The 22,112-nt window shown below is 43.6% G+C and overlaps 8 protein-coding genes across 8 annotated transcripts; 5 read left to right on the forward strand and 3 right to left on the reverse strand.

Annotated features, from left to right (window-relative positions):
- Nucleotides 1–1,926: 1,926 nt before the first annotated feature.
- Nucleotides 1,927–3,707, forward strand: O0I10_005756 (uncharacterized protein; the record flags this gene model as incomplete). Its single annotated transcript, XM_058485794.1, has 6 exons — nt 1,927–2,070; nt 2,139–2,408; nt 2,527–2,649; nt 2,704–3,052; nt 3,101–3,451; nt 3,511–3,707. 6 exons carry the CDS (start codon nt 1,927–1,929, stop codon nt 3,705–3,707), a joined length of 1,434 nt encoding a protein of 477 aa, XP_058343317.1.
- A 174-nt stretch (nt 3,708–3,881) lies between these two features.
- On the forward strand, nt 3,882–6,407 carry O0I10_005757 (uncharacterized protein; the record flags this gene model as incomplete). The annotated part of the gene is made up of 12 exons (XM_058485795.1): nt 3,882–3,889; nt 3,954–4,053; nt 4,113–4,212; nt 4,268–4,352; nt 4,401–4,515; nt 4,582–4,684; nt 4,742–4,998; nt 5,061–5,438; nt 5,501–5,672; nt 5,737–6,053; nt 6,111–6,244; nt 6,305–6,407. The coding sequence occupies 12 exons, from the start codon at nt 3,882–3,884 to the stop codon at nt 6,405–6,407; spliced, it is 1,872 nt and encodes a 623-aa protein (XP_058343318.1).
- Nucleotides 6,408–6,730: 323 nt separating this feature from the next.
- Nucleotides 6,731–7,408, forward strand: O0I10_005758 (uncharacterized protein; the record flags this gene model as incomplete). The annotated part of the gene is made up of 5 exons (XM_058485796.1): nt 6,731–6,810; nt 6,887–6,894; nt 7,016–7,069; nt 7,140–7,275; nt 7,336–7,408. The coding sequence occupies 5 exons, from the start codon at nt 6,731–6,733 to the stop codon at nt 7,406–7,408; spliced, it is 351 nt and encodes a 116-aa protein (XP_058343319.1).
- A 1,145-nt stretch (nt 7,409–8,553) lies between these two features.
- Nucleotides 8,554–9,427, reverse strand: O0I10_005759 (cell division control protein 42; the record flags this gene model as incomplete). Its single annotated transcript, XM_058485797.1, has 5 exons — nt 8,554–8,951; nt 9,018–9,056; nt 9,121–9,154; nt 9,256–9,312; nt 9,380–9,427. The coding sequence occupies 5 exons, from the start codon at nt 9,425–9,427 to the stop codon at nt 8,554–8,556; spliced, it is 576 nt and encodes a 191-aa protein (XP_058343320.1).
- Nucleotides 9,428–10,110: 683 nt separating this feature from the next.
- O0I10_005760 (uncharacterized protein) lies at nt 10,111–11,853 on the reverse strand (the record flags this gene model as incomplete). Its single annotated transcript, XM_058485798.1, has 3 exons — nt 10,111–11,494; nt 11,568–11,637; nt 11,706–11,853. The coding sequence occupies 3 exons, from the start codon at nt 11,851–11,853 to the stop codon at nt 10,111–10,113; spliced, it is 1,602 nt and encodes a 533-aa protein (XP_058343321.1).
- A 3,369-nt stretch (nt 11,854–15,222) lies between these two features.
- Nucleotides 15,223–17,483, forward strand: O0I10_005761 (uncharacterized protein; the record flags this gene model as incomplete). Its single annotated transcript, XM_058485799.1, has 8 exons — nt 15,223–15,542; nt 15,601–15,681; nt 15,750–15,865; nt 15,944–16,128; nt 16,193–16,316; nt 16,416–16,447; nt 16,511–17,137; nt 17,259–17,483. 8 exons carry the CDS (start codon nt 15,223–15,225, stop codon nt 17,481–17,483), a joined length of 1,710 nt encoding a protein of 569 aa, XP_058343322.1.
- Nucleotides 17,484–17,588: 105 nt separating this feature from the next.
- On the forward strand, nt 17,589–19,349 carry O0I10_005762 (uncharacterized protein; the record flags this gene model as incomplete). Its single annotated transcript, XM_058485800.1, has 1 exon — nt 17,589–19,349. The coding sequence occupies one exon, from the start codon at nt 17,589–17,591 to the stop codon at nt 19,347–19,349; it is 1,761 nt and encodes a 586-aa protein (XP_058343323.1).
- A 1,254-nt stretch (nt 19,350–20,603) lies between these two features.
- O0I10_005763 (uncharacterized protein) lies at nt 20,604–21,522 on the reverse strand (the record flags this gene model as incomplete). The annotated part of the gene is made up of 3 exons (XM_058485801.1): nt 20,604–20,921; nt 20,989–21,047; nt 21,108–21,522. 3 exons carry the CDS (start codon nt 21,520–21,522, stop codon nt 20,604–20,606), a joined length of 792 nt encoding a protein of 263 aa, XP_058343324.1.
- Between the last annotated feature and the right edge of the window lie 590 nt (nt 21,523–22,112).

Below are 22,112 nucleotides of genomic sequence, written 5' to 3' on the forward strand. Positions count from 1 at the left end.
TACAAGCTAACACGTCAATGGAACCAGTTCGGCTGCAACATTGGACTCTGAATGTACCTGTTGACACCAAGCGTAAGGCGGGAATAGCAACGGACAAGAGGAAGCAACGATATCGCCATGGCAACCACCAACCACCCACCACGCTCATTCTTCAGCTAACTCCCTGACAATGCATGTTCAGAACTACATTAATAGCTCACAGCCAACAAGAGCATTCCTTTATAGTACATAACCTTGATCTTAATGCCGTGAATGGAATAAGGAAAGGTGGGAGAAAAAGAAGAGAAGCGTTGTCTCAAGTCGTAGAGCTACCGACCCCCAAGTTTAAATCCCCTACTGCTATTACACTGAGGCCACTCAATGACCCCACACACACACCATCCACCCATCGTCATCATCACCCTCACGATGGACAATAGGTACACGTAAACAAGATAAATGATCCTCACATATAGCAGAAGGGTGTGTGCCATTTTACACTTTACATGATAATGATGATCCAACAACAGCCATTACCTTACTACCAGGTTAGCTCGAATCATGAAAGTTAAATGATATGCATGCTGGGCTGGAGCAAGACAATCGTTCATATGCATTGGATTGGACAACAAAGGTGAATGGGAGTTTACAAATAACTTTGCAAAATGAAGAAAGTTGAAGGATGGGCATGCTGGGCTGGAGCAGGAGAATCGTTCACATGCATTGGATTGGGAAACAAAGGTGAACGGGAGGAATGGGCTATCAAGTAGCAGTTTACAAATAACTTTGCAAAATGATTTTTCTCATATTGGATGATACTTTTGTGCTTGAGCGTTTTTCAGTCAAATCCTCTCGGATCAAGAAAGTTGAAGGATGGAGATGATGGGCTGGAGCAGGACAATCGTTCATATCCATTGGGTTGGTTAAAAAGGGTGGTTGCGAGAAATGGTCTATCAGCCGGCTGTTTATGAAGTATTGCTATTCAAAAGGGCCGCGCATAAACTCTGGAACGTTGCTGCATGATTGAGTCTTCCTGCATGTCCTTTTCAGCACCAGGCAAAGATACTTTTACAGTACAAAGCTCTTTTTTTCCAAGGGAGGATCTCGGGTTATGTATCCACGTGATTGCCTTGTGAGATGGTTTTATCATCCATGTGCTAAAGAGATTTGATGTACAACATCCAAACGTCGCAACATGACTTTTCTCGATCAAGCAATGTGCTTGGTCTAATGTCCGGTTGAGATGCATGAATATTTTGCAAACAACAAGCTTGCAGCTGCGGCCTTGGATTGGCTCAAAATAGACATCCTCATTGCATGGTAACATGGCGAGATGTAGTAGCCGCTCATCATCCCATCCTATACTAGTTACAAGAAAACGTGATACACGAGTAAGAAAGGCCTGGTTATCAAGCTGTGGAACCTATGCCCGCCTACAGTGCGAACGATTGCCTCTAGAAAGAAACGGTATGCAAAGCGCTGGTGCATGTGATATCATCACCAATGATTCATCATCCGGTGCAATTTGGCATATGCCCTGCCAATTCACTCTCCCGGGTCACGTTAATAACATTCGGGATGGGATGGTTGGGAAATGATATAAACTACGTGTTAATAGAGGAAAGACTTTTACTTCCAGAACCGTTTATTTAGAGTCACACAAGGCTGCAAGGGTTACAGCTTGGTCAGCCTTCATGCATCGTTGCTAAGAAACCAAAGACGAGGTATACCATTTAAAATCCATGGCAACGAAACATATGCAAAATGGCGACAACAAGCTGTATCCAAGGAATGGGGTGAAAGGATGGATAATCAGGTACGTGCATGTACCAGGATACGGGTAAGGAAAAAAAAAGATTCGCTGGCTGCCGCTGCTGGCAATCTTAAAGCGCATCACTTGTTGTGTTTTCTTTTTCCGCTTTCTCTCTTTCTTCCTTTTCGCTGACCATGTCCAGCAAAGACGCCAGCAAGGAACGCCCCACCAACGCAAATGGCGTTCCTCTCTTCAAGTCAGATGTTACCAATCTCGATGTCAAACTTGACAAGGAAATCGTCTACGAGTTCGGTGGCCCGCTCGGTGTCACTGCTATGGTAGGTTCATTGATACACACGCGATAAGCAAAGGGCTATCACTTAGCGTGTGTGTCTTGTCGTATTAGATGCTTGGATTTCCCTCTTTGATGGTGTACATGACCGGTGCCTTGTTGCTTCATGAAGGCCACTTTTATTACCCTGACGCTCTCACTCTTGACGCGTTCAAGGAATGGTTCTGGAGCGAGATTGTTGGCAAGGTACTTCCTGCTGTCGCACCCACTCTCAAGGCTACCAAGATCTACATGGGCTATGTTGTCTTTTCCTTTATCCTTGCATACATTATGCCTGGCCCTGTTGTGGAAGGTCTCCCTATCCCCTCATTGAAGGGCAAACGTGTAAGTTGGAGCGATCGATGATCGGATGAATCGGGGGATCAATTCTTTCATTTCATTTTTCATCCTCAGTCATCCCTGTCAAAGAAGCTAACATGTGTGTGTGTGTGTGCTTTCTTAGTTGAAATATCTCTGCAATGGCTTGTCGGCTTGGTATCTTACATTGGTTGTCTCGGCTGTTCTTCATGTCACTGGTATCTTCCGCCTTACCGAAATTGTGGATAACTTTGGCCCTATCATGAGCGTAAGTGAAGTGAAGATTGGATAAAGTGAATATGGAGCTAAAACGGCTGCTTAGGTTGCTATCATTTGGGGATTCACCATGACAACTCTTGTCTATATCTGCAGCATGATCAATGGTACTCAACATCGCATGTCGGGTAACTTTTTCTACGATTACTTTATGGGTGCAGTCTTGAACCCTCGTATTGGCCCTGTGGATCTTAAGATGTGGGCTGAAATTCGTGTGCCATGGCCTGTTCTCTTTTACATTTCCTTGTCGTGCCTCTTGAAACAATATGAGATCCGTGGTGAAGTTACTGCTCCTCAAGCTTTCATGGTGTTGGCCCACTTTTTGTATGTCAATGCTTGCCAAAAGGGTGAAGAGTGCATTCCTACTTCCTGGGATATCTTTTACGAGAAGGATGGTAAGTGATTGGAGAGGTTACAAGATGCAATCTGACATGTGGAATTAGGTTTCATGCTCATCTTCTGGAACATGGCTGGTGTGCCATTCACTTACTGCTATTCTTCCATTTATTTGATGAACTATGAGCTTTCTACTGGCACTGCTATCACTCATTCGCTTCCTTACACCATCTTCTTGTACGCCCTCTTGCTCGGTGGCTACTATGTCTTTGATACTGGCAACTCGCAAAAGAACCGTTTCCGTATGGAACAAAATGGTTCGTTCATGACTCGCAACGCTTTCCCTCAATTGCCATGGGGCCACATCAAGAACCCTAGCTATATCAAGACCGAGCATGGTAACCTTTTGTTGACTTCTGGTTGGTGGGGCATTTGCCGTAAGCCTCATTACACTGCTGGTAAGAAAATTATTACATGTTGGGGATTGAGGTATGATTAATCGATGGTATGTCTATAGATTTGTGTATGGCCATCTCTTGGGGTTTGATTACTGGTTTTGGTTCATTCTTGCCCTACTTTTACTTTTGTTTCTTTGTTGTTGTCCTTGTCCATCGTGTGTCTCGTGATATGGAGCGATGTGCCAAAAAGTATGGCAAGGATTGGGATCGCTATTGTGAGCGTGTTCCTTACATCTTTATCCCCTACGTCTTTTAATCGTTTTCATTTGGCTATTTATTACAAAACAAATAAAAACAAAGGACATTTATTATAACAAGCAACAATGGGATCAGCTTTCCTTGTGGACTCGGAGTCTGTAGTAAAGCAGCACATGTGCCATGCATAGCTCGTTCTTCGCGTAACCTGCCGCTTTGTCTCTCTTTTAGGAAAATGCAAAGGTAAACGAATAACCAACCACTCTTCCATTGTCTATCGCCATGACTCATTCAGCCACTACTTTAGCCGAGGAGAGAACACTCTAAACCGTCTCGATGAAGATGCTGGTGAGCTCGATTATCTATCCAAACAGCTGGGACGAATGGACGGCCTCTCGGATGATCTGGTGAGCTTTTTGTGCACTGATGACTCGTTGACAGGCAACTCATTGGACACACGCATCAGATTGGCATCTTGGATGGCTTCGAAGGACGTCTTATGAAGCTGGAAGCATCTATCAAACCGATACATAGCTCGACGCAGAACCTCACCAAACTTGCAAGCAGTAAGTGATATACATTGATCATGTAACCCTCATATGCCAACGCTCCATAATGCAGATATCGACCGAGCCCTTACAGCAACCGATGATATCGTCAATTGTTTGAATTTGCCAAGCAAAGAGGATGCTTTCATTACCAAAGGGTAAGAACTTGATATAATGCCGAGATGATGCTCATGGATATCCTTTAGACCTGACGAGCACAATGTATTACCTTACTTGCAAACGATGGGGGCATTGAAGGATGCGGTGGATATGGTTGAAAGCAGTAATCTACGTTCGTGTGAGAAAGCTGTCAATCAAATGGTATGTTGAATGAAATGGATCAGGTTCATTGTAGCATTAACATATCAAGGGGTCTCTCTCATTTAGAAACAATTGCTCAAGGCTGGTATGTTGCATCTCGAGACCTTATTCCGCAAATGGCTATCATTCGTCAGTGATCCTATTGATGCTACAAGCGTACTTGATCCAAGTAAGTTTAATTGTGGGGATGGCTCATGTTTATATATATCTGACCACTCCTTTTTAGATCATGAGCCATTACCATCAGGATCGCTCAAGGAGCTTTCACAATTATCAACTTATATCTCGGCTTCAGAGAAGGAAATCGGCTATGCTGTGGACTTCACCAAACCATACATCGAGATTCGTTCAGCCTACCTTGTCAAATCGCTTCATTCTCTTGCACAATCGGTACAGCTATCCGAACGACACCAAGGCATTTCATATGAAAAGGGCTCTGGCGAATTCTTGAGATACATTGAATGCTTTGCAAAGATGATCCAGGTTGGTATAGGATGCAAGGAGCAGTGTATGGATGTATATGGGATTGACAAGTGGGATTTTAGGATGAGCAAGAGTTTGCTACGAGAATTCTTCAGAATCCTACACAGCGAATGGCAGCTCTGAAGGGAACCATTGCACCGGCTATGCATGAATTGGTATCTGCAGGACGACAGCTCAACATGGTGGCCAAACGTTTGAGCTATTATGACACCATCTTCATCTTCGATATCATGGACAAATATGAACGTGATTGTGCACCCATCTTTAAAGAGCTCTCGGCTGAAGTGGATTTGAGCGAGTGCACCGATATGATCTCGACCTTCAAGCTCACAGCACTCAAGATTTTCTTCGACTTTATGGAGGATGTCAAGGGCAAAAAGGAGAACAATGCGTTTACCAATATGAGTAGTGATGGCACAGTACACGAAATGACAAGCAATGTAAGTAAGGGCAGTGGGTGTGTGCATGCATGTATGCAAAGGGAAGCTTATCGTATGGATAGACCCTGAACTACCTCAAGCGTCTTTATCTTTGGCGAGACATTGTGGAGCCTTTGTTGATCATCTTGGGCGACGGTGGCTGGAACCATCCTATTTCGCTCTCCAATATACCTGAACAACAGCAACCTTATGGCGAGTCAACAAAAGGATTTATGCTTCTCCAGAGCTTTTTCGGTAAGTAAAGGCATTTAGCATCATCCCCATGCATATGAATTATTGAACTTGAATGTTTTGACAGGCGATGCATTGGATCAGCTGACAATGTCGATTCAAAGTCGGTCACGAGGATACAAGAAACCTGCATTGGCAACCATCTTTTTGCTCAACAATTACAACCATATCTTGCGTCAGATTCGAACACCACCCTTGAATGCCGTATTTGATGACTCGACGGAGATGAAGTTCAGCAAGCTCGTCAAGAAGCAAATCGACTCTTATCAAGATTCATGGAAGCCGTGCGTGGAAAATCTTATGGATGTCACCTATGTGCGTGGTGGTACTATCAAGAACTCCATGGGCAGTGGAGAAAGACAACTTGTCAAGGAACGATTCAAGGTAAAAGAGCAAGTGGCGCAATTATTTGAATAAGGTTGCTCACATGGCTTTGGATAGAACTTTAATACCGAGTTTGAAGAAATTTGGCGTGCACAGACAACTTATGCTGTTCCTGACGCTGAACTACGAGCTCAAGTCATTCGCGATGTCAAAAATGTGTTGGTGCCAATGTATGGTCGCTTCTTGGACAAGTAAGTTACCACTTGGTTTTGTATTCATGTGGACCTTCATTAACGTGGCATCTTTTATAGGTATCAGGGTACGGATTTCACCAAGAACCCGGCCAAGTATATTCGTTACGACAAGGATAAATTAGAAAAGATGTTGAACCATTTATTTGAACCTACTGCTTAAACATTAAAGATCTCATCTATTGTGAGTCATGCATTATGGATGGAATAGGGTGGTGAAGGAGGATCATCAACTACATTTGGGAACGAACGATAGAGAAAACAAGTATAAAAGCCTTTGAGCATAGTGATCAGCATCCATTGATAATCCCCTCGCACTGATATTGGGTATTCTTTGGTCATGTCGTCGCCACCAGTCATTGATTAGCTCGGAGACACCCGCTCCGAGTGGTTTAAGTTTTTCCCCGCTTTCTTCAAGTAGACCGCCGCTGATTTTATATATCCAGGATCTCCTTCTATCACCTATATTTCCAACGTTTTCCCAACATGTCCCAAGCATCAGGATCCGTGGCCAACAGACTCGTTCAAAAGATCACTTCCAAGGAGTTCCGCAACTACTTCATGAGGTAGCTTCAGTCAATGGCATGCTTCACCCCGTCATTCACCCCATCTCACCTTTGTTTTTCTCTCCAATCACTGTAGCACCGTGAGTATACCTACCACGAGAATGATACCCACCACGCAGCAACATACCTCTCATATTGAATAACCATTCTCTCGTACGATAGCATTTCTGGGGCCCTGTTGCTAACTGGGGTATTCCTTTGGCAGCTATTGCTGACTGGAAGAAGGATCCTGCATACATTTCAGGCAACATGACTGTTGGTAAGTGAGCAACGGCTTCTATGGGAATAGGTGAATGTCTTGGTTGACATGGTTCTATTGTCATTACTAGCTTTGTGTGTCTACTCGGGTTTGTTCATGCGCTTTGCCCTGGCGGTTCAGCCAAAGAACTACCTTCTCTTCGCTTGCCATGCTACCAACGAAGTGGCTCAACTTGTCCAAGGCTACCGTTTCCTTAACTACAATGGGTAAGATGCCTATACAGTTTGTGGATGTAGTATCGCTTACGCATGGGTGGTCAATTATAGCTTCACTGGCAAGAAGAATGAACCCAAGGCCGTCGAGGATACCAAGGTCGAGGAAAAGCCCGCCACTGCTTAGACAAATCATTGATAAAACAAAGTTCGATTTTCATTGTGTATACTACGTTGGATTGGGGGACTTGGAGTCATTATGTATTGCGATTGGGGAAGTATTGGCTGTGAAGTTCACCTTGTTGTTCATGGGCATCAGCTTTGACATGATGTTTTCTATCTACACCCATCCTCGCGTTACTCTAGAAATATAGCTTGTGTGTTGCCAAACTACATTTGGGGTGGTCACGTGTAACTCATCATATCGCAGGAGGCAATTTGAGATATACTAAAAGACAAACATCTAATAAAGACCACGACAATGAAAAGCTATGAAAGACCGCATTACCATGGTTTAATGCACAAAGGTGTAAAAAGGGTTATTTGTCATGCGCACATACATACATCAAAGCTTGGGTTTTTGCTCGTGTAAGCAATCAAAGAGGATACAACAATGCTGAGGAATATACATGATGCATGACAACATTCTATTTGATCATCATGGGCGAGTGGTATTGGAGTCTTGGGGGCGACCCATGAGACAATAAATCGGTGTGCGAGGAGTTGGTTGGACACCTAAAGCAGGGTTGTATGGAGTTCTTGATCAATCAACCTAGGCGCAATGATTGTCCATGCATGAATCGGCAACGACATGATCCAATTACATTATATCAACAGAATCCAAAACGTCCTTGCATTGCATTATCAAGACGTGGCGCATACACCCAATACGTACGTAAATGATGATGGCCCGGATATTGTAAGCTGCATAAGGTGTGTGTATACAGTACAATCTGCGAGCCAATGCATTGCCAGATTTGACGACGATGCATTCCTTAATTTCATATACATGCGCATAAAAGTCCCTGCTTTTCCACCACCATTGTACTACTATTATTAGATATGGCATTTCTTTTTTTGATGTTGAAAGAGAAATCTTATTGGAGTCAAGGTTATAGAAAGAGAGTGATAGATAGAAAAGAAAAAGATGAAAGCAAGAATAGGGAGCAATTGATAGGAAGAAGGGGAGAAAAAGAAAGGGATTATATCTTGATAGAATACATTGGTCGGTCGGTCATCATTCTGGTCACAAAAAAAGAGGTGTGTGTGTATATATAATATCCGCGGCAGAGAGAGAGAGAAGTGGGTAGATTATCTTTAGTCCAACTCCTTTTACAATATGGTGCACTTTTTGGACTTTTTCTTGACCGGGGGCTCGAGAGCAGCAACAATGGCTTCATCAAACACGTTCTTCAATCCCTTTTGCGTCAACGCTGAGCATTCAACATACTTGACGGCACCCAATTCCCGTGCAAGTCGCTCTCCAGCATCAAAGCTAATGGGTCGTTGTCTTTGTCGGGCCAACTTTTCCGTAACACCAGGATCGTCTCGCAAATCAATCTGTGTTCCAACAATCAAGCAAGGTACACCAGGGCAATGATGATGCACTTCGGGGAACCACTTTTCTTTGACGTTTTCAAATGATGCGGGCGAAGTCACTGAGAAGCACACCAAAAAGACATCCGTTTGGGGGTATGACAATGGTCGAAGACGATCATAATCCTCTTGGCCTATATTTATTCAACTATCATTAGTTATCCCTTCCTTCATTGATTGTATATAAATATATAACTTACCGGCAGTATCAAATAAACCCAACGTATATGGCTCGTCACCTAGTTACCAATACTGTATATAAATAACCTTCGTCCTTTTTGCATATCCTCATCACACACTTACCAATCATGACGGTAACAGCATAGTTGTCAAAGACCTGGACATTCGACATGTGAGTTTTCCTTCCTGTTCCATATCATCCTCCCTTTCAACGTCCCCTAATGCTCATGTTCAACCCAAAGCCTTCTCCCCTATTACCGTAGGAACATATTCGGAAGGAAATTTGTTGGTCGTGTACGATATCAACAAGCACGTCTATAAAAAGAGGTACGGGAATGAGCCACATGGGTCTAAATTCAACGTTGCTACTCAAGGTACGTACTTTACCGACGGCACCATCGCCCACAACGACGCATTTGATAGTTTGCATTGTGTTGGTGGTATCGATTCCTAATGAGAAGACGCAGATGAGGAACAAGCCGTTGCCGTTATTTTGAAACACGAGTAGATAGGAATAGACGTGCACGTACCAGGAAAGCAAAAAGAGATAAAGTGTTACGAATGCCGATGGGCGAAATTGAATGCCAAGAGAGAGAAGAGAGAGGAAAAGAGAAAGGAGATTGGGTGCTGGAAAAGAAGAATACGCAAGAAGAAAGAAAAAAAGAAAGGGAATAGCAGCAGCAGCAACACCAGCTTTGGAAGGAGAAACTTGGTGGTGGTGCAAGAGCGTGTCCTCTCAGACACGGCTGCTGTTGACTCGTCGTCGGCGTTGAAATCTCTTTATGGATCATTGATAATACCCATTTTCCCCTTCCTCAAACATGTAAAAGTAATAGCTTTTTCTTTTGAATAGAAGAATGATCTTATTAAATAGGTTGGACTATATGTAGGATGAGATTATGTACAGTTGAATGTATGCAGCTACAGTTGAATGTATAGACAAATGGTAAAATGAGCAGCAATGTGGGGAATGTGCGTGGTAATAAATGGCGGATGATAAGGAGGAAAATGACTTGTGTGTGTGCGTGCGTGAATTAGATGATTCGATGGGTGGAGAGGATACAGTTGAATGTGTGAGGGTGGGATTTTTTGTGTAAAAAGAGATGAGACGCATTATGCGATAATGTTGATAAACTTCCGAAGGTATCGCTTCCACCGGGGGAGCTGAGCAATGGCTTCATCAATAGCCTTGGATTCATCAAGTGGGATGGTACCAGTGTCAAAGTCCATATCCATTGACTTGACAACCGGTTGCCGGAGAACAATCTTGTGACCAACGTAAAGGACGACTGCAAAGATCAAGCCAATGTATGCAGCGACCACATTCTTGCCATCGATAGGTGCTTCAAATGTTTGATAGCCTTGACCAAAGATGATAATGGTACCGATAACAATGACAAAGATGTCCGGGATAGGGAAAAAGGGTGCGACATAAGGAAGTGCCTTGAGTGAACGTTGTTGTTTACGAAGGCCGAGGCGGAAACGAATGTGTGTAATGCAAATGATGACCCAAGTAATAAGACCGGCAACCGAGGTGAGATTGGTGAGCCAAGTGAAGACAATACCGGAGCCAAATAAACTCGTGAGAAAAGCAAGGCAACCCACGGCACAAGTGGCGAGCACAGACCAAATGGGAATACCAAAGCGGTTGATACGAGCAAAAAATTTCGGTGCATTGCCATTCTCGGCTAATGACAAAAGCGTACGACTTGAGGAATACACACCACTGTTACCAGCACTAATCATGGTAACCAAGATAACAGCGTTCATAATGGATCCTGCAGCTTCAGCACCAGCCATTCTAAAGACAAGCGTGAAAGGACTGACAGAGACATCATCAGAGCCCTTGAGCAAGTTTTCATCGGTGTAAGGAATACACAAGCCAATGATGAGGATTGACAGGATGTAGAATAACACAATACGAACAAAGACTTGCTTGACGGCTGAAGGCACTGTTTTGTGGGGGTTGGCGGATTCACCAGCAGTGATACCAACAATTTCGATACCGTTGAATGAAAAGGCAGCTGTAAGGAACACGTTGAAAACGCCCAAAAAGCCGTTAGGGAATGCACCGCCTTCGAGATGGAAGTTGCGAGTGCCGATATAGTCGCCGCCTAGTGCACCCGTATCGACACAAAGACCGATGATGAAAAAGGCAATGACGACGATAATCTTGATAAACGAGATCCAGTATTCAACTTCACCATAGCCTTTGACGGAAAAGACGTTGATGGCAACAAGGATGACAAGGCAAATAACACTCCATACGACGCTGTTGACTGATGTAATCCAAAATTCCATAATCATAGCGACACCGGTTAACTCGACAGCGACACCAACAGCCCAATTGGCCCAATAGACCCATCCAACGCAAAAGCCAAGAGATGGATCAGCGAATCGTGTTGCGAAGTGTGAAAAGCTGCCAGCGACTGGGATGTATGCTGCCATCTCGCCGAGGCTCATCATGACTGAGAATACGAGAATACCGAGAATACCACTAAAAATTGACAAGGGTAAGTAGGAGTTTTATACTATAAACGGCGAATAGCCGACTATTGGATAAAACTTACTAGGCCACCAGGGCACCACCAGGACCACCTTCAGAAATAGCTTTACCAGAAGCCATGAATAAGCCGGTACCTGATGAAATGGAGCGTGTGTGTAAGATGATTGGAAAAAGTTGTCATATCATTTTGATGATAGCATACCGATTGTGCCACCAAGGGCAATCATTTGAATGTGGCGTGCCTTTAAGCCACGATGAAGCTCATGCTTTGGTGCTTTGTCGGATGCTTGTGTAAGGCTTTCGGCAATCTCAATTGAGCTGGCGTAGGATCCTTTGTCTGGATCTTTCATTGTATATGTATATTTTGTATGCGGGTGGAGAGGAAAGGGGGAATAAAAAGGGAGAAAAAAGTAGTATGTGCCGATCGCTTGTTTACTGGGCTTTCACTTTTTATGTTGTGTTTTCCATTCCGTCCCATAATCAAATCACCGCACCAACCATTGACCCACATGAAATTTCGCACGGCATCCAGCAGCAGTTGCGCCATCGCCAGCAAATGAAATTGTTTCTAGATGGCTGACTATTGGAGTAAGACAAACACGAACCGATCTATCTTGGATCCTTTCGATTTTTTTAATGATCCAACCGGGTACTCTCCCCGGGCTCATCACACACAATGACAACTACAAGTAACCTTTTGCTAATACATGTATCCTTTAACATTGCATGTCACTTTACAAGATTGCCATGTGGTATGGATGCATGCACTCCCCTGCATACGATCTTATCTAATCATTCATTATTTGGATGTCCAATGAGCATTGCAGCATCATGACCCTTTTTCTTCGATCGTGTCTCGATATGGAAATTTTTGGCGGGTGACCCATGGTGTAACGTAAGCGGCGGCGGAAATGCATCCCTGATAGCTTTTTGTAACTACTAACAAAGTATACAAATCTTGGCTTGATATTTCTCACGTTTTGTCCCACGGGATCAAACTATGCCACGCAAGCCTTTTTGATCCATGTATCAATGATCCAAGTCAAACGCATCATACCCTATATCATCTACATGCCAACAACTCATAGTTGTATGCTGCAAACAAGTTTTTCAAACTGCGCTTTTCTTGGCTCTCCATTCCTTTCTCATTAGCATCAAGCCGAGGTGCTAGCGACTCTATCTCTTTGTTGCGCAACAACAGGTACTTATGGTATCATCTGTGTCCACGCACACTGTGAGCACAAGAGCTGGGACCCTTGCTATATTCAGGTATACACAATCGATTGCACCAGTAGTCTGGGACAAAACTGTATGGCGTTATTTTCGAAAACATGATGGAAGGGTGTCATTGTCGGCTGCCATCTTTTTTTTTCTTTACGGAGATAATCTCATTTGTCGGTGTATCTTTATTAGCACCACCATAATCACCGTACTACGTCTTTGAGGATGCTGTGAACTCCCCTCTAAAACATGTATCATTTTGCTTCATCCTTTATCTTGATCAAAAAAACCGAAACATGGAATTCGGATGATGGCTAACCATTTCATCACGCCATTTACAACTTCCCCCTTGCAATCAAAGATGTCCTATATCCTCTTTTTCTTTCCTTGTGCGAGCAACAATCGACATGTGCGTGCTTTTGTGCGTAGTGATGCATGTTGTTGTTGTAAGATAATGGCTACGTATGCATCTCTATGGGCGTACTACTGCCTAGCGGATCCAAATTGTTGGGGCATATCAAGGAGCATAGATTGCCTTAGAGAGTACTCCCCATTGTCTTGCTATTCGTGTTCATTGTTGTCATTTTGGTACTTTACTTAATATGGCACGTGTTGCTATCCTTCTTTCGCATCTTCTGGATATTGATAGGTGATTGTAATGGCCTTCAGCACCAGGATAGATATATGCTGCTTACCGGATCTGGGGTCTGGGGTACTCGAAATGGCACTTGGCTTAGTACAATAGTCTTTTTTTCGCACTCGATCGTTCACAAATTTATAATACTACCAGATTCAGTACTAACTTACAAGCACACAAGCCCAAAAGCTAGATAGTAGCTATCAGGGGAAAACACTTTTAGCTGCAACAAAGGACAATGGCACGTGTTTTGCACAATGTGCCATAGCTGACAAGCAATGTAAATGTAGTCTTGGTTTGTTTATTACCTAAGCATGGGGCTTGGTTGATCCACAAGATATTGTCTAGGAATGAATTTGACGTAATCATCATTAACAACATGCACATCAACGCAGCAGCATAGCAACGGACCTCGTTGCTATGCGACATACATCCAAAAGAGATCACCCATCCCAACGGCGGAGATAGCCAACTATTGTCCCTTACAGTGTCAATCTCTTTTTCCTTCTCATTCAATTTCATGGAGCACCGGATACAAGCTTTTGTGGATATGGATGCCGGTACTTTCATCAAAATGGAAATGCGGTATCCAGGTCCAGAGAAATTCCAATTAGTAGGAGGGGATGAAACAATGAAAGCTAAGAACAACGACGACATTCATAATACGCTAAAAGCTCACTCCTTATCGCTTTCTTTATTGCATGCAGCACATACATTCACATCACAGAGAAGATTTTTATGCCAAGCTTCTTTCGTCGCATTTAAAAAAGATGCACCAAGAATGGCGTAGTACATAATTGGTATCCACTCACAGTAAATAATAGCATGCTCAGCATAAAAAGGAAAGCATCTCGAAGAATCCGCACGCTTTGCTTGATTTCGTATCCCTAATGGGACTCGACAATACGTATGCTTACGTTGTAAACATGTTGCAGTTTTCATTAAAGGCTTGCAGCGTCTTGTTATCATCATTGAGAACAGCTAGCTTGGAGGTGCATTACAACCTGTGGATGTGGTGAATCAATCGGCTATGCTAGGCCAAGACCACTATGTTGAATCACAAAGATAAACATTGAATAAAGAGATAGTATGGCATCATAATAAAGTTGCGTGTATGTTATGCAGCAATAATGGGACGTCTCAAATGGCTTTATTACTAGTAGATCTTGTTACAAGATAAGCCAACAACATGATGATGGAACTTTGGGATGGAAGCAAGTATTGATGCATACGTCGTTTCGTTGTGTGATTGAATAATGACGATGCTAGATTCATAATCAAGCGTGATGGTAAATGCAATTTGAGGAATCTACATACAACGCGGTTCTCCCAATAATGATCATCATCGATGTGATAGATGCCACCTTACCTACCACACCGTGCGTAGCTCAGCAGCCCATCATGCATTTGGTACATCACTGTAATGGGATTCTCCAATTATGTAATCATAAAGTTGCGCATTGAAAGGAAATTCGATCATGCGTATCATCCTCTTTTACCATCACTATCCTGGTGATGGACATACTTCGCTACTTGTGATTCCATAATAGGTAAATAAAGTTTAATGCCAGTTGAGCCATTGTAGACAATAGGAATGGGGGGGTGGGCAACAAGTATGATGGTGATCGATATCATCAAACAGCATTTATTAGTGTGTGTACATTATGGCATCGAATCGAGATGTCATCTCATCTATTGATATCTCTTTCTCTAATGTGTATGTGTGGGATGCATTGATTTCATTTTTTCTCTCCTCTTGTCCAAAAAATGCCTTCGTGCACGCGGTAGTGTCCGACAAGAGCGATATTAAAAGGTTTCTTTTCCGTTGTGCAACAATGCGCTTGACTCCCAGACCAAACATATGAAAGCTCATCCCGAGGAAGCAGCCCATTACGATAGCGATGACTTTGAAACGGCCGACGAATGGAGTGTCAGCTCGAACGATGACGACCAAGACAAGCAACCTTCGAATGGCGTGGTGGACAACGTGCCTGTGATCAATGCCTTGAAGGAATGGCGCCAATGCAAGAAACGGGGACCGCCTTCATTCTCCAATGCCAGTTTGCAAGCCTTCAAGACCTTCTTCAAGAGCAAGGAACACGAAGCAAAACAAACAGCTGATGCTCTTTGGCGTCATGATTATCATCCATCCATGGGCGTAGTGGCGTTCCTGGCTAAAGCGTAAGTACTTGTTGTCATGCGACCAACCCCCATCCAAATTACTCATGCTTCTATCTAGGAATCCTTTCCATCGAATGGTATTGCGTTGCTATTTTGAAAAGTTTGAGTTTACTGATCAACGACTGGATACTGCTTTCAGGTGAGCATTCACATGAAAAAGTGATTCAACAACCCCCCCCTAAATCATTATCACTATGATGACTACAGGCAAATGTGCAGCAAACTCCACCTCGTAGCCAGGCCCAGTGAATTGGATCGGATCATGTACGCATTCAGTAATCGATATTGGGCATGTAACCTTCACGAATTATATGGCAATGCAGGTGAGAGGGAGGAGGAGGATGTGCACAGACAATATGTGTTCCTGCCATAGCAATGCTCATTGTTGTACAACATTGTAGACATTGTTTATATCGTTACATGCTCCTTGGCGCAGCTCTCAATACCAGACATGGTAGCACCACTCAGCAGCTATTGTCGAGAAACGATGGCACAAGTGAAACCTATGGAATCAGGTGCTCAGATATCTATTTTGGCTTGTGGCAGTATTGAATCTTGGCATGCCCGTATGAAGAGTCGACTCGAGGTATTTGATGCATGAATCGGGGAAGATATGGAGTATAAGTAAAACTAACGGACTCATATTACAGGAACTATACTTGTCGGTGAAACACAGCCCCATTATCTTTGCTGGTCCAGATGACCCAAACGCTTTGGGCAATACCATATCCGCCAGAAGAGGCAAGTGCATGGATGAAAAAAATACATTGGAGAGTAAGGAAAAAAGGGGGGTTGGGTGGTGGCGCGGTCATGGAAATATGGGAGAGGAAATAATAAGAGCGACAAGTATATTCATGCAACCCGTTATATTAGTGCGTTCATTAGGACCATACGATTTCAACAAGGTGATGGGAAAATGGGGGAGATGGCCACCTTTTTTTCTCTGCTGACTTGGTATGGGTTAATAGGGATCTGGTTTACAAAAGAGATTATCAACGAGCTGGACCAGTATACGAAGGAAGGATATGCACCGTGAGAAAAATGGACCAACAAAACAAGGACCACTTGCATGCAAGAAGAATGACGATGATGAAGGGTGGAAACCTTGCTGGGTGATACTCGACCGCGGGTCACTGGTCATATATATCCACTCTGTGCATCCTCAACAATCGAGGCGCGTGCTCAACAATCACCATCTTTCGGAAACTGGAGATTATCTTCACGAGAAAGGAAATCTGTCATCCAATCCTTATCTCCACAGTCGCTTTTACTTGGGCCATGCACTAGCATCGTTGGTTGATGGACCGGTATTCTCTCTCACGCTCGCCAATCAGCATCATCCATCCTATCATTTTGATTGTGGGACTGAAGAAAATGCTTTGGATTGGATTCATCATTGCAATCACTGGGCTGCTCGTGAGAGTAAAATACCTCCAAACTTGGAAATCTCGTGTGATTTACATGTTGCCTTCAGCCCACCTCCACCACCAGCAGGCGCCAGTTTGTATGATACGCTTCATCAGCATGCGGCTATAAAGGATCATCTTGTATGGCTATGTTCAGTATACGATCAACACCTCGATATCCATTCATCTGTAAGTTCATTCTTTATTCTGAAACATATACATGGTGGTGGTGATGGATGGTTATATAATGACTCACCCTGCTGACCCCTATCACAATATTCTCCGCATCATCATCATCATCATCATATAGCTACCTGAAGATGATCTCATTCACAACAATTGGCTCATCAAGAAGGACTATCTCGCTCATGAAATCAAAAAGTACACCGCCTACGAGCATAGCTTGGAGAGCACATCAAGCCAATACAGCTTATCGACCAACGGGAAATGCGCATCAACCACATCATCACAGACGACCAATGAAATCATTCAACTGTCAAACGCTGGGAAACGAGATCCACGGCTACGCACGTGATTAGATGATCATAACCAATTCTGCATATAAAACCCATCTTCCCCCAATTCGCTTGTGTTGCCTTTTTCTTTTGCACTTTCTTTTCCCTTTGTTCTTTCACACACAATGAATCAAACTTCGCCCATCCTATCAGAACAAATATATGGTTCCAGCAAAAAACTACAACTGATCAAAGACACAATGTCCATTCAGTCACTTCTTGTTACTAATGGTGACCATGACAATAATGCAAAAGAGACCACCACCCACACCACCACCCACACCACACTTGTTACATCACCCAAACGACGATGGCCTGTCAACAACAACACCAATGACGACAACGACAAAAACAATGACAACAACAACAACAACCATCACCATCATCATGAAAACGAGTTGACAGGCAACGATGTTGAACGAGCACCAAAAATGCGGAAAACAACTAGCGTGCAACCAGGACAACGGGGACCACCACCAATACCTTATGGGCAGCCGATGACCACCCTTACGTGTTTACATGCAGCGGTTGCACAAAAGTCTTATGGATCCGAGAAGCGGTTCCTGTGTCCACCGCCTGTGGTTAGTGTAGCACACCCACGTCTTCCTGAATCACACATTTCGATGGCCATCATATCTGAAAATGGTGAGCGACCATTGGAGCAAAGGACACTATTGGATGAGCATTTAAGTGGTAGCTTCAAGTATTTGCATGTCACTGGAACAGCCAAAGCCAAACAATTCAGCCTTCGAGTATCACTTTCGAGCTCTCACCATCATCAACCACAACCCTATGCAACCTTTGTTTCGAATCCTATCTCCATCATCTCCAAGCCATCGAAAAAGACAGCCAAAGCACGCAATGTATCAACATGCATTTTAGCCAACGCACCTGTGTCGCTGTTTAATCGGATCAATTCACAAACAGTACGCACCAAATATCTAACATCCGATGGTAAACGTTTATGTGCAAAGAATGCAACATGGTCAGCTTTCGATATCGTCCTTGTGAGACCACCTTATGCACCATGCCCCATGCCAGTGACCTATGGCGCCGAGATCATACTAAGAGACACCAGCACCGGTATTCAATCACCTCCCGTTATTTTACGCAAAGTCGACAAGGGTCGCATCACCCAAGCTTTTGGTCCTGTCAGCCAAATGCAAAAAGTGGCTCTGCAGCTTGCATCATCCGTAGGCCAACAACAACCTTTGTACCTTTGTGCCAACAGCGCTCAGGAATCTGAAACGGTTTCAACATCATCATCAACAACATCGTCATCATCATCGCCATTGTCATGGATCGAATTCTTGCCTAGTCGCATTGTACAACCCGATAACAAAGTGGAACTTGCATACGAAGAAGTGGATGATTCTTTGTTTTGGACGATTGTCGGCATCCACAAGTTTGAATACAGTTTCTATGACCCGCTTTCAACGTCGCTCAGCAGCATCTCACCTTTCCCAGTCGTCTCCTCAGCACAATACAACCCCACTTCACATACCCTTGATTTGTTTGGTCAACATCTTGTTCATCATCAAGCATCTCTTCTTGATTGTTGGTTAGGCCCACATGGACCATTGCCAGCAAAATTGGTTAATTCACAAGCGGAGCAACCAGGATCCGCACGTCAAAGTACCCATATTACCATTGATCTACCTACAACCCAAGATTTGCTTCAATACCATTACAAAGATCAAGTACCACGTCAACAGCATTTGGCCATGATGACACGCGCTGAAGATGGTGTGCAGCATTTGGAATTACCGCTCTTGCTGGTGCGACAAGACACTCATGTCGTTTATCATTCTGGCAAGGCACTGACTTTGCACTCGGATGCTCGACGATGCTCTGTAATGATCACTAATTGGTCGGTTTCAAAATGATTCACAACATTGGCCTTCTTTTGATTGGACGGGACACCGGCACTTTTGCTCACGCTTGTTTGTAAATAGTCTTATTCCCCCCACTTTTTTTATCTTCTTTATCTTGTACCTCCCCCATATTTATCCACTCACCACCCCCGTCCCGTTTTGTGTATGCTACTTTTTTTCCACGATCATTTGCAATATAGTACACCTGCAGTATTTGTCCATCTGTGTATTCAATAGCCCAATGTTCATGATGCAATGCATTTAAAAAAGAGTGAGGATCTAGTGTAAAAGGAAATGGGACATGCCCTTATTGTAATAATGCGTTTATGATGGCGGCGGGGAGGAACCGGGGTAGCCGATCAAATCCATACACCATCCATTTATCACACGACTCTTTACGTTTGTAATGCTGACTGATTGTGTATGTCCAGTCATTCGGAAAAAGAAATAAGGATCGCAACAGGATGTCCCTGAATACGTGATGTGATACGGCATAGACACACAAACTTGACATCTTTGTCAAAGAAAGCCTTTTACGGGTCGATGGTAAAAAAGCAACAGCAGTTGAAACGTCTTGACCGAACATTCGACTTAAACCATGCACTACCTCCCCCCACATTTTGGTCCATGCATTTTTGTAATCATCCATTATGCTACAAAGCCGTTTCTTTGGTGCAAACTTCCCACCCCTTTTCCCAGGCTCCTTTTCACATATAGTGGCGCTTTTCTTTCTTCCCCCATTCTTGATTTGAAAATCATGGCTGATGCCCAGGTCATGGGAAAAAGTGTAAGTATCTTTCAATGATTCTGACAGCGTGGCAAATGTACACCCTTTGATACATACAACCACCATTCGGCAATATACTTACTGATGAGGTATGTGTATGATGCTATTATCTATCACCAACCACCCTATTTTTCATGCAGCTACACCCTCCATATATAACCCTTTTTGGTATGCCATGAAACTACCCTCTTTACTACATCGCTCTTCTTGTCCAACATCCATAAGGCAAATCATATCCATTTTTCATCAAAGAATGAGAAGCAGTATTCAATTTAGTAATGCTGTATTCTACACATCTAAGTAAGACCGGCTCATGAGGAGGAGAGATGAAAAACTAAACGGGGTTGGATGCGTAATTGTAAACTTGATTGAGTGAGTGTGTTGAGGAACGGACAATATCAAAGCGAGTTTTGGTGTGTGTGTGTGTAGGTGTGAATAATGGCGGTGGATGTGTGGATGGGGTGTGGATGACATGTTGTTTAGGGCCACTTTAAGATCTCGGTCATGATAGAGTCATCCCAACCATTGCAAACTTGATCATCCTCAGGGCGAGTGCAAAGTGACTTGAGGTCCTCAGTAGACCAGGTATCAAGGGAACGAATGGCATTGCTGGTGACGGTATCAAGATATAACTTCATTTCAGGATCATCCATCATGGAACCAGCACCGTAATCGCGCATGACATTGGCAGTCGATTCCTTGATGCTTTGGACAACATTCTTAACCAAGGATCCATCATCAAAGGTAGCACGGTTTGCGAGTTGAGAGCGGATACGGCCAAGAATACGTTGCTTGATCTATGTATGGATGTGCATATGTCAGCGATCATCCCATTACTACTATCATGAATGAATGTTGACTTACATCAGGTAAAAAGTGACAGATTGAAGGTGGGTTGCCACAAATGTAATCCATCTTTTCACCTAAGAGTAGGTAGGTTTATGTTAATCATCATATCATCATCCATACACTATGAAACTTACATTCTTCACGAGTCCAGCTTTCACCTTCAGGAGGCATCTTGCGAGTAAGGCGAGCAGGGTGGTTGCAGTCTCCCTTGAAAGGCTTCTCCTCAGCAAACATGACCGAAAAGATGCCACTGGTGAGATCCTTGCCAGTTGCTTCTTCCACAAAGGCGTCGAGTGCATTGGATAGCTGGGTTGTCAATTCACGATGAAGTACATTCTCGGGCACCATGGATGACACTGAGCTTGGTAGAGTGGCATTCGTCACATCGGATGCGAAGGAGTCTTGTAGATTGTTAACAGCCAATTCGACCACAGGTCCATAGTGCTTTGCAAAATCAGCGGCAAGACCACGACGGCATTCAGGTTCACAAGCAAAGCTCGTAGATGCAAGAGCAGCAGCGACGACAGCAAAGAGTGATTTGACGAGCATTGAAGAAGGGGACGAAGGAAAAAAGCTGTGTGCTCTATTTCTCCATGTTTGGTCATTTAATCTGGGTTGCTGCTATAAAAAGCCGCTGATGTTACACCATGATCTTCTTTGTCGAGACCGCCAACGTGCTCTTTGGCTCCATCTTGGTTACTATGGCATGTTGTTACACAATACCGTTTCCATAGCAAGGCAATAAACTTGTTTTTTCTTTGTTTCTCTCATATGTCATGTAATGGTTTGCAATCAGGGCGTCGTGGATGGGCTCTCCTATTCCAGATTGTAGTTACTAGTGGCTATGACGACAGCAGCTATGGTAGTAGTAGTATACTGTCATGGTGGATGAATGATGATCATGAAGGTGAAAATAATGGTTATGTATAGCTTTTGTCGATGCTTATGAAGAACGATGCACTTGTCTTTTGAGGATACTTTGATTGATATCCCTTTGATCGGCTGGCGGGGTTGCCTAGCAATCAGGGTAGTAGTAATGACTCAACGACGGCGGTGGCTACTAGCATAAACCGCTTTGATTTCTTGTAAGCCTTACACGTGATTACGACACGGCAAGAGCCAAAAATGATATGTAACTA

Source organism: Lichtheimia ornata (genome assembly GCF_029851405.1).
Source record: "Lichtheimia ornata isolate CBS 291.66 chromosome Unknown scaffold00024, whole genome shotgun sequence".
NCBI lineage: Eukaryota > Fungi > Mucoromycota > Mucoromycetes > Mucorales > Lichtheimiaceae > Lichtheimia > Lichtheimia ornata.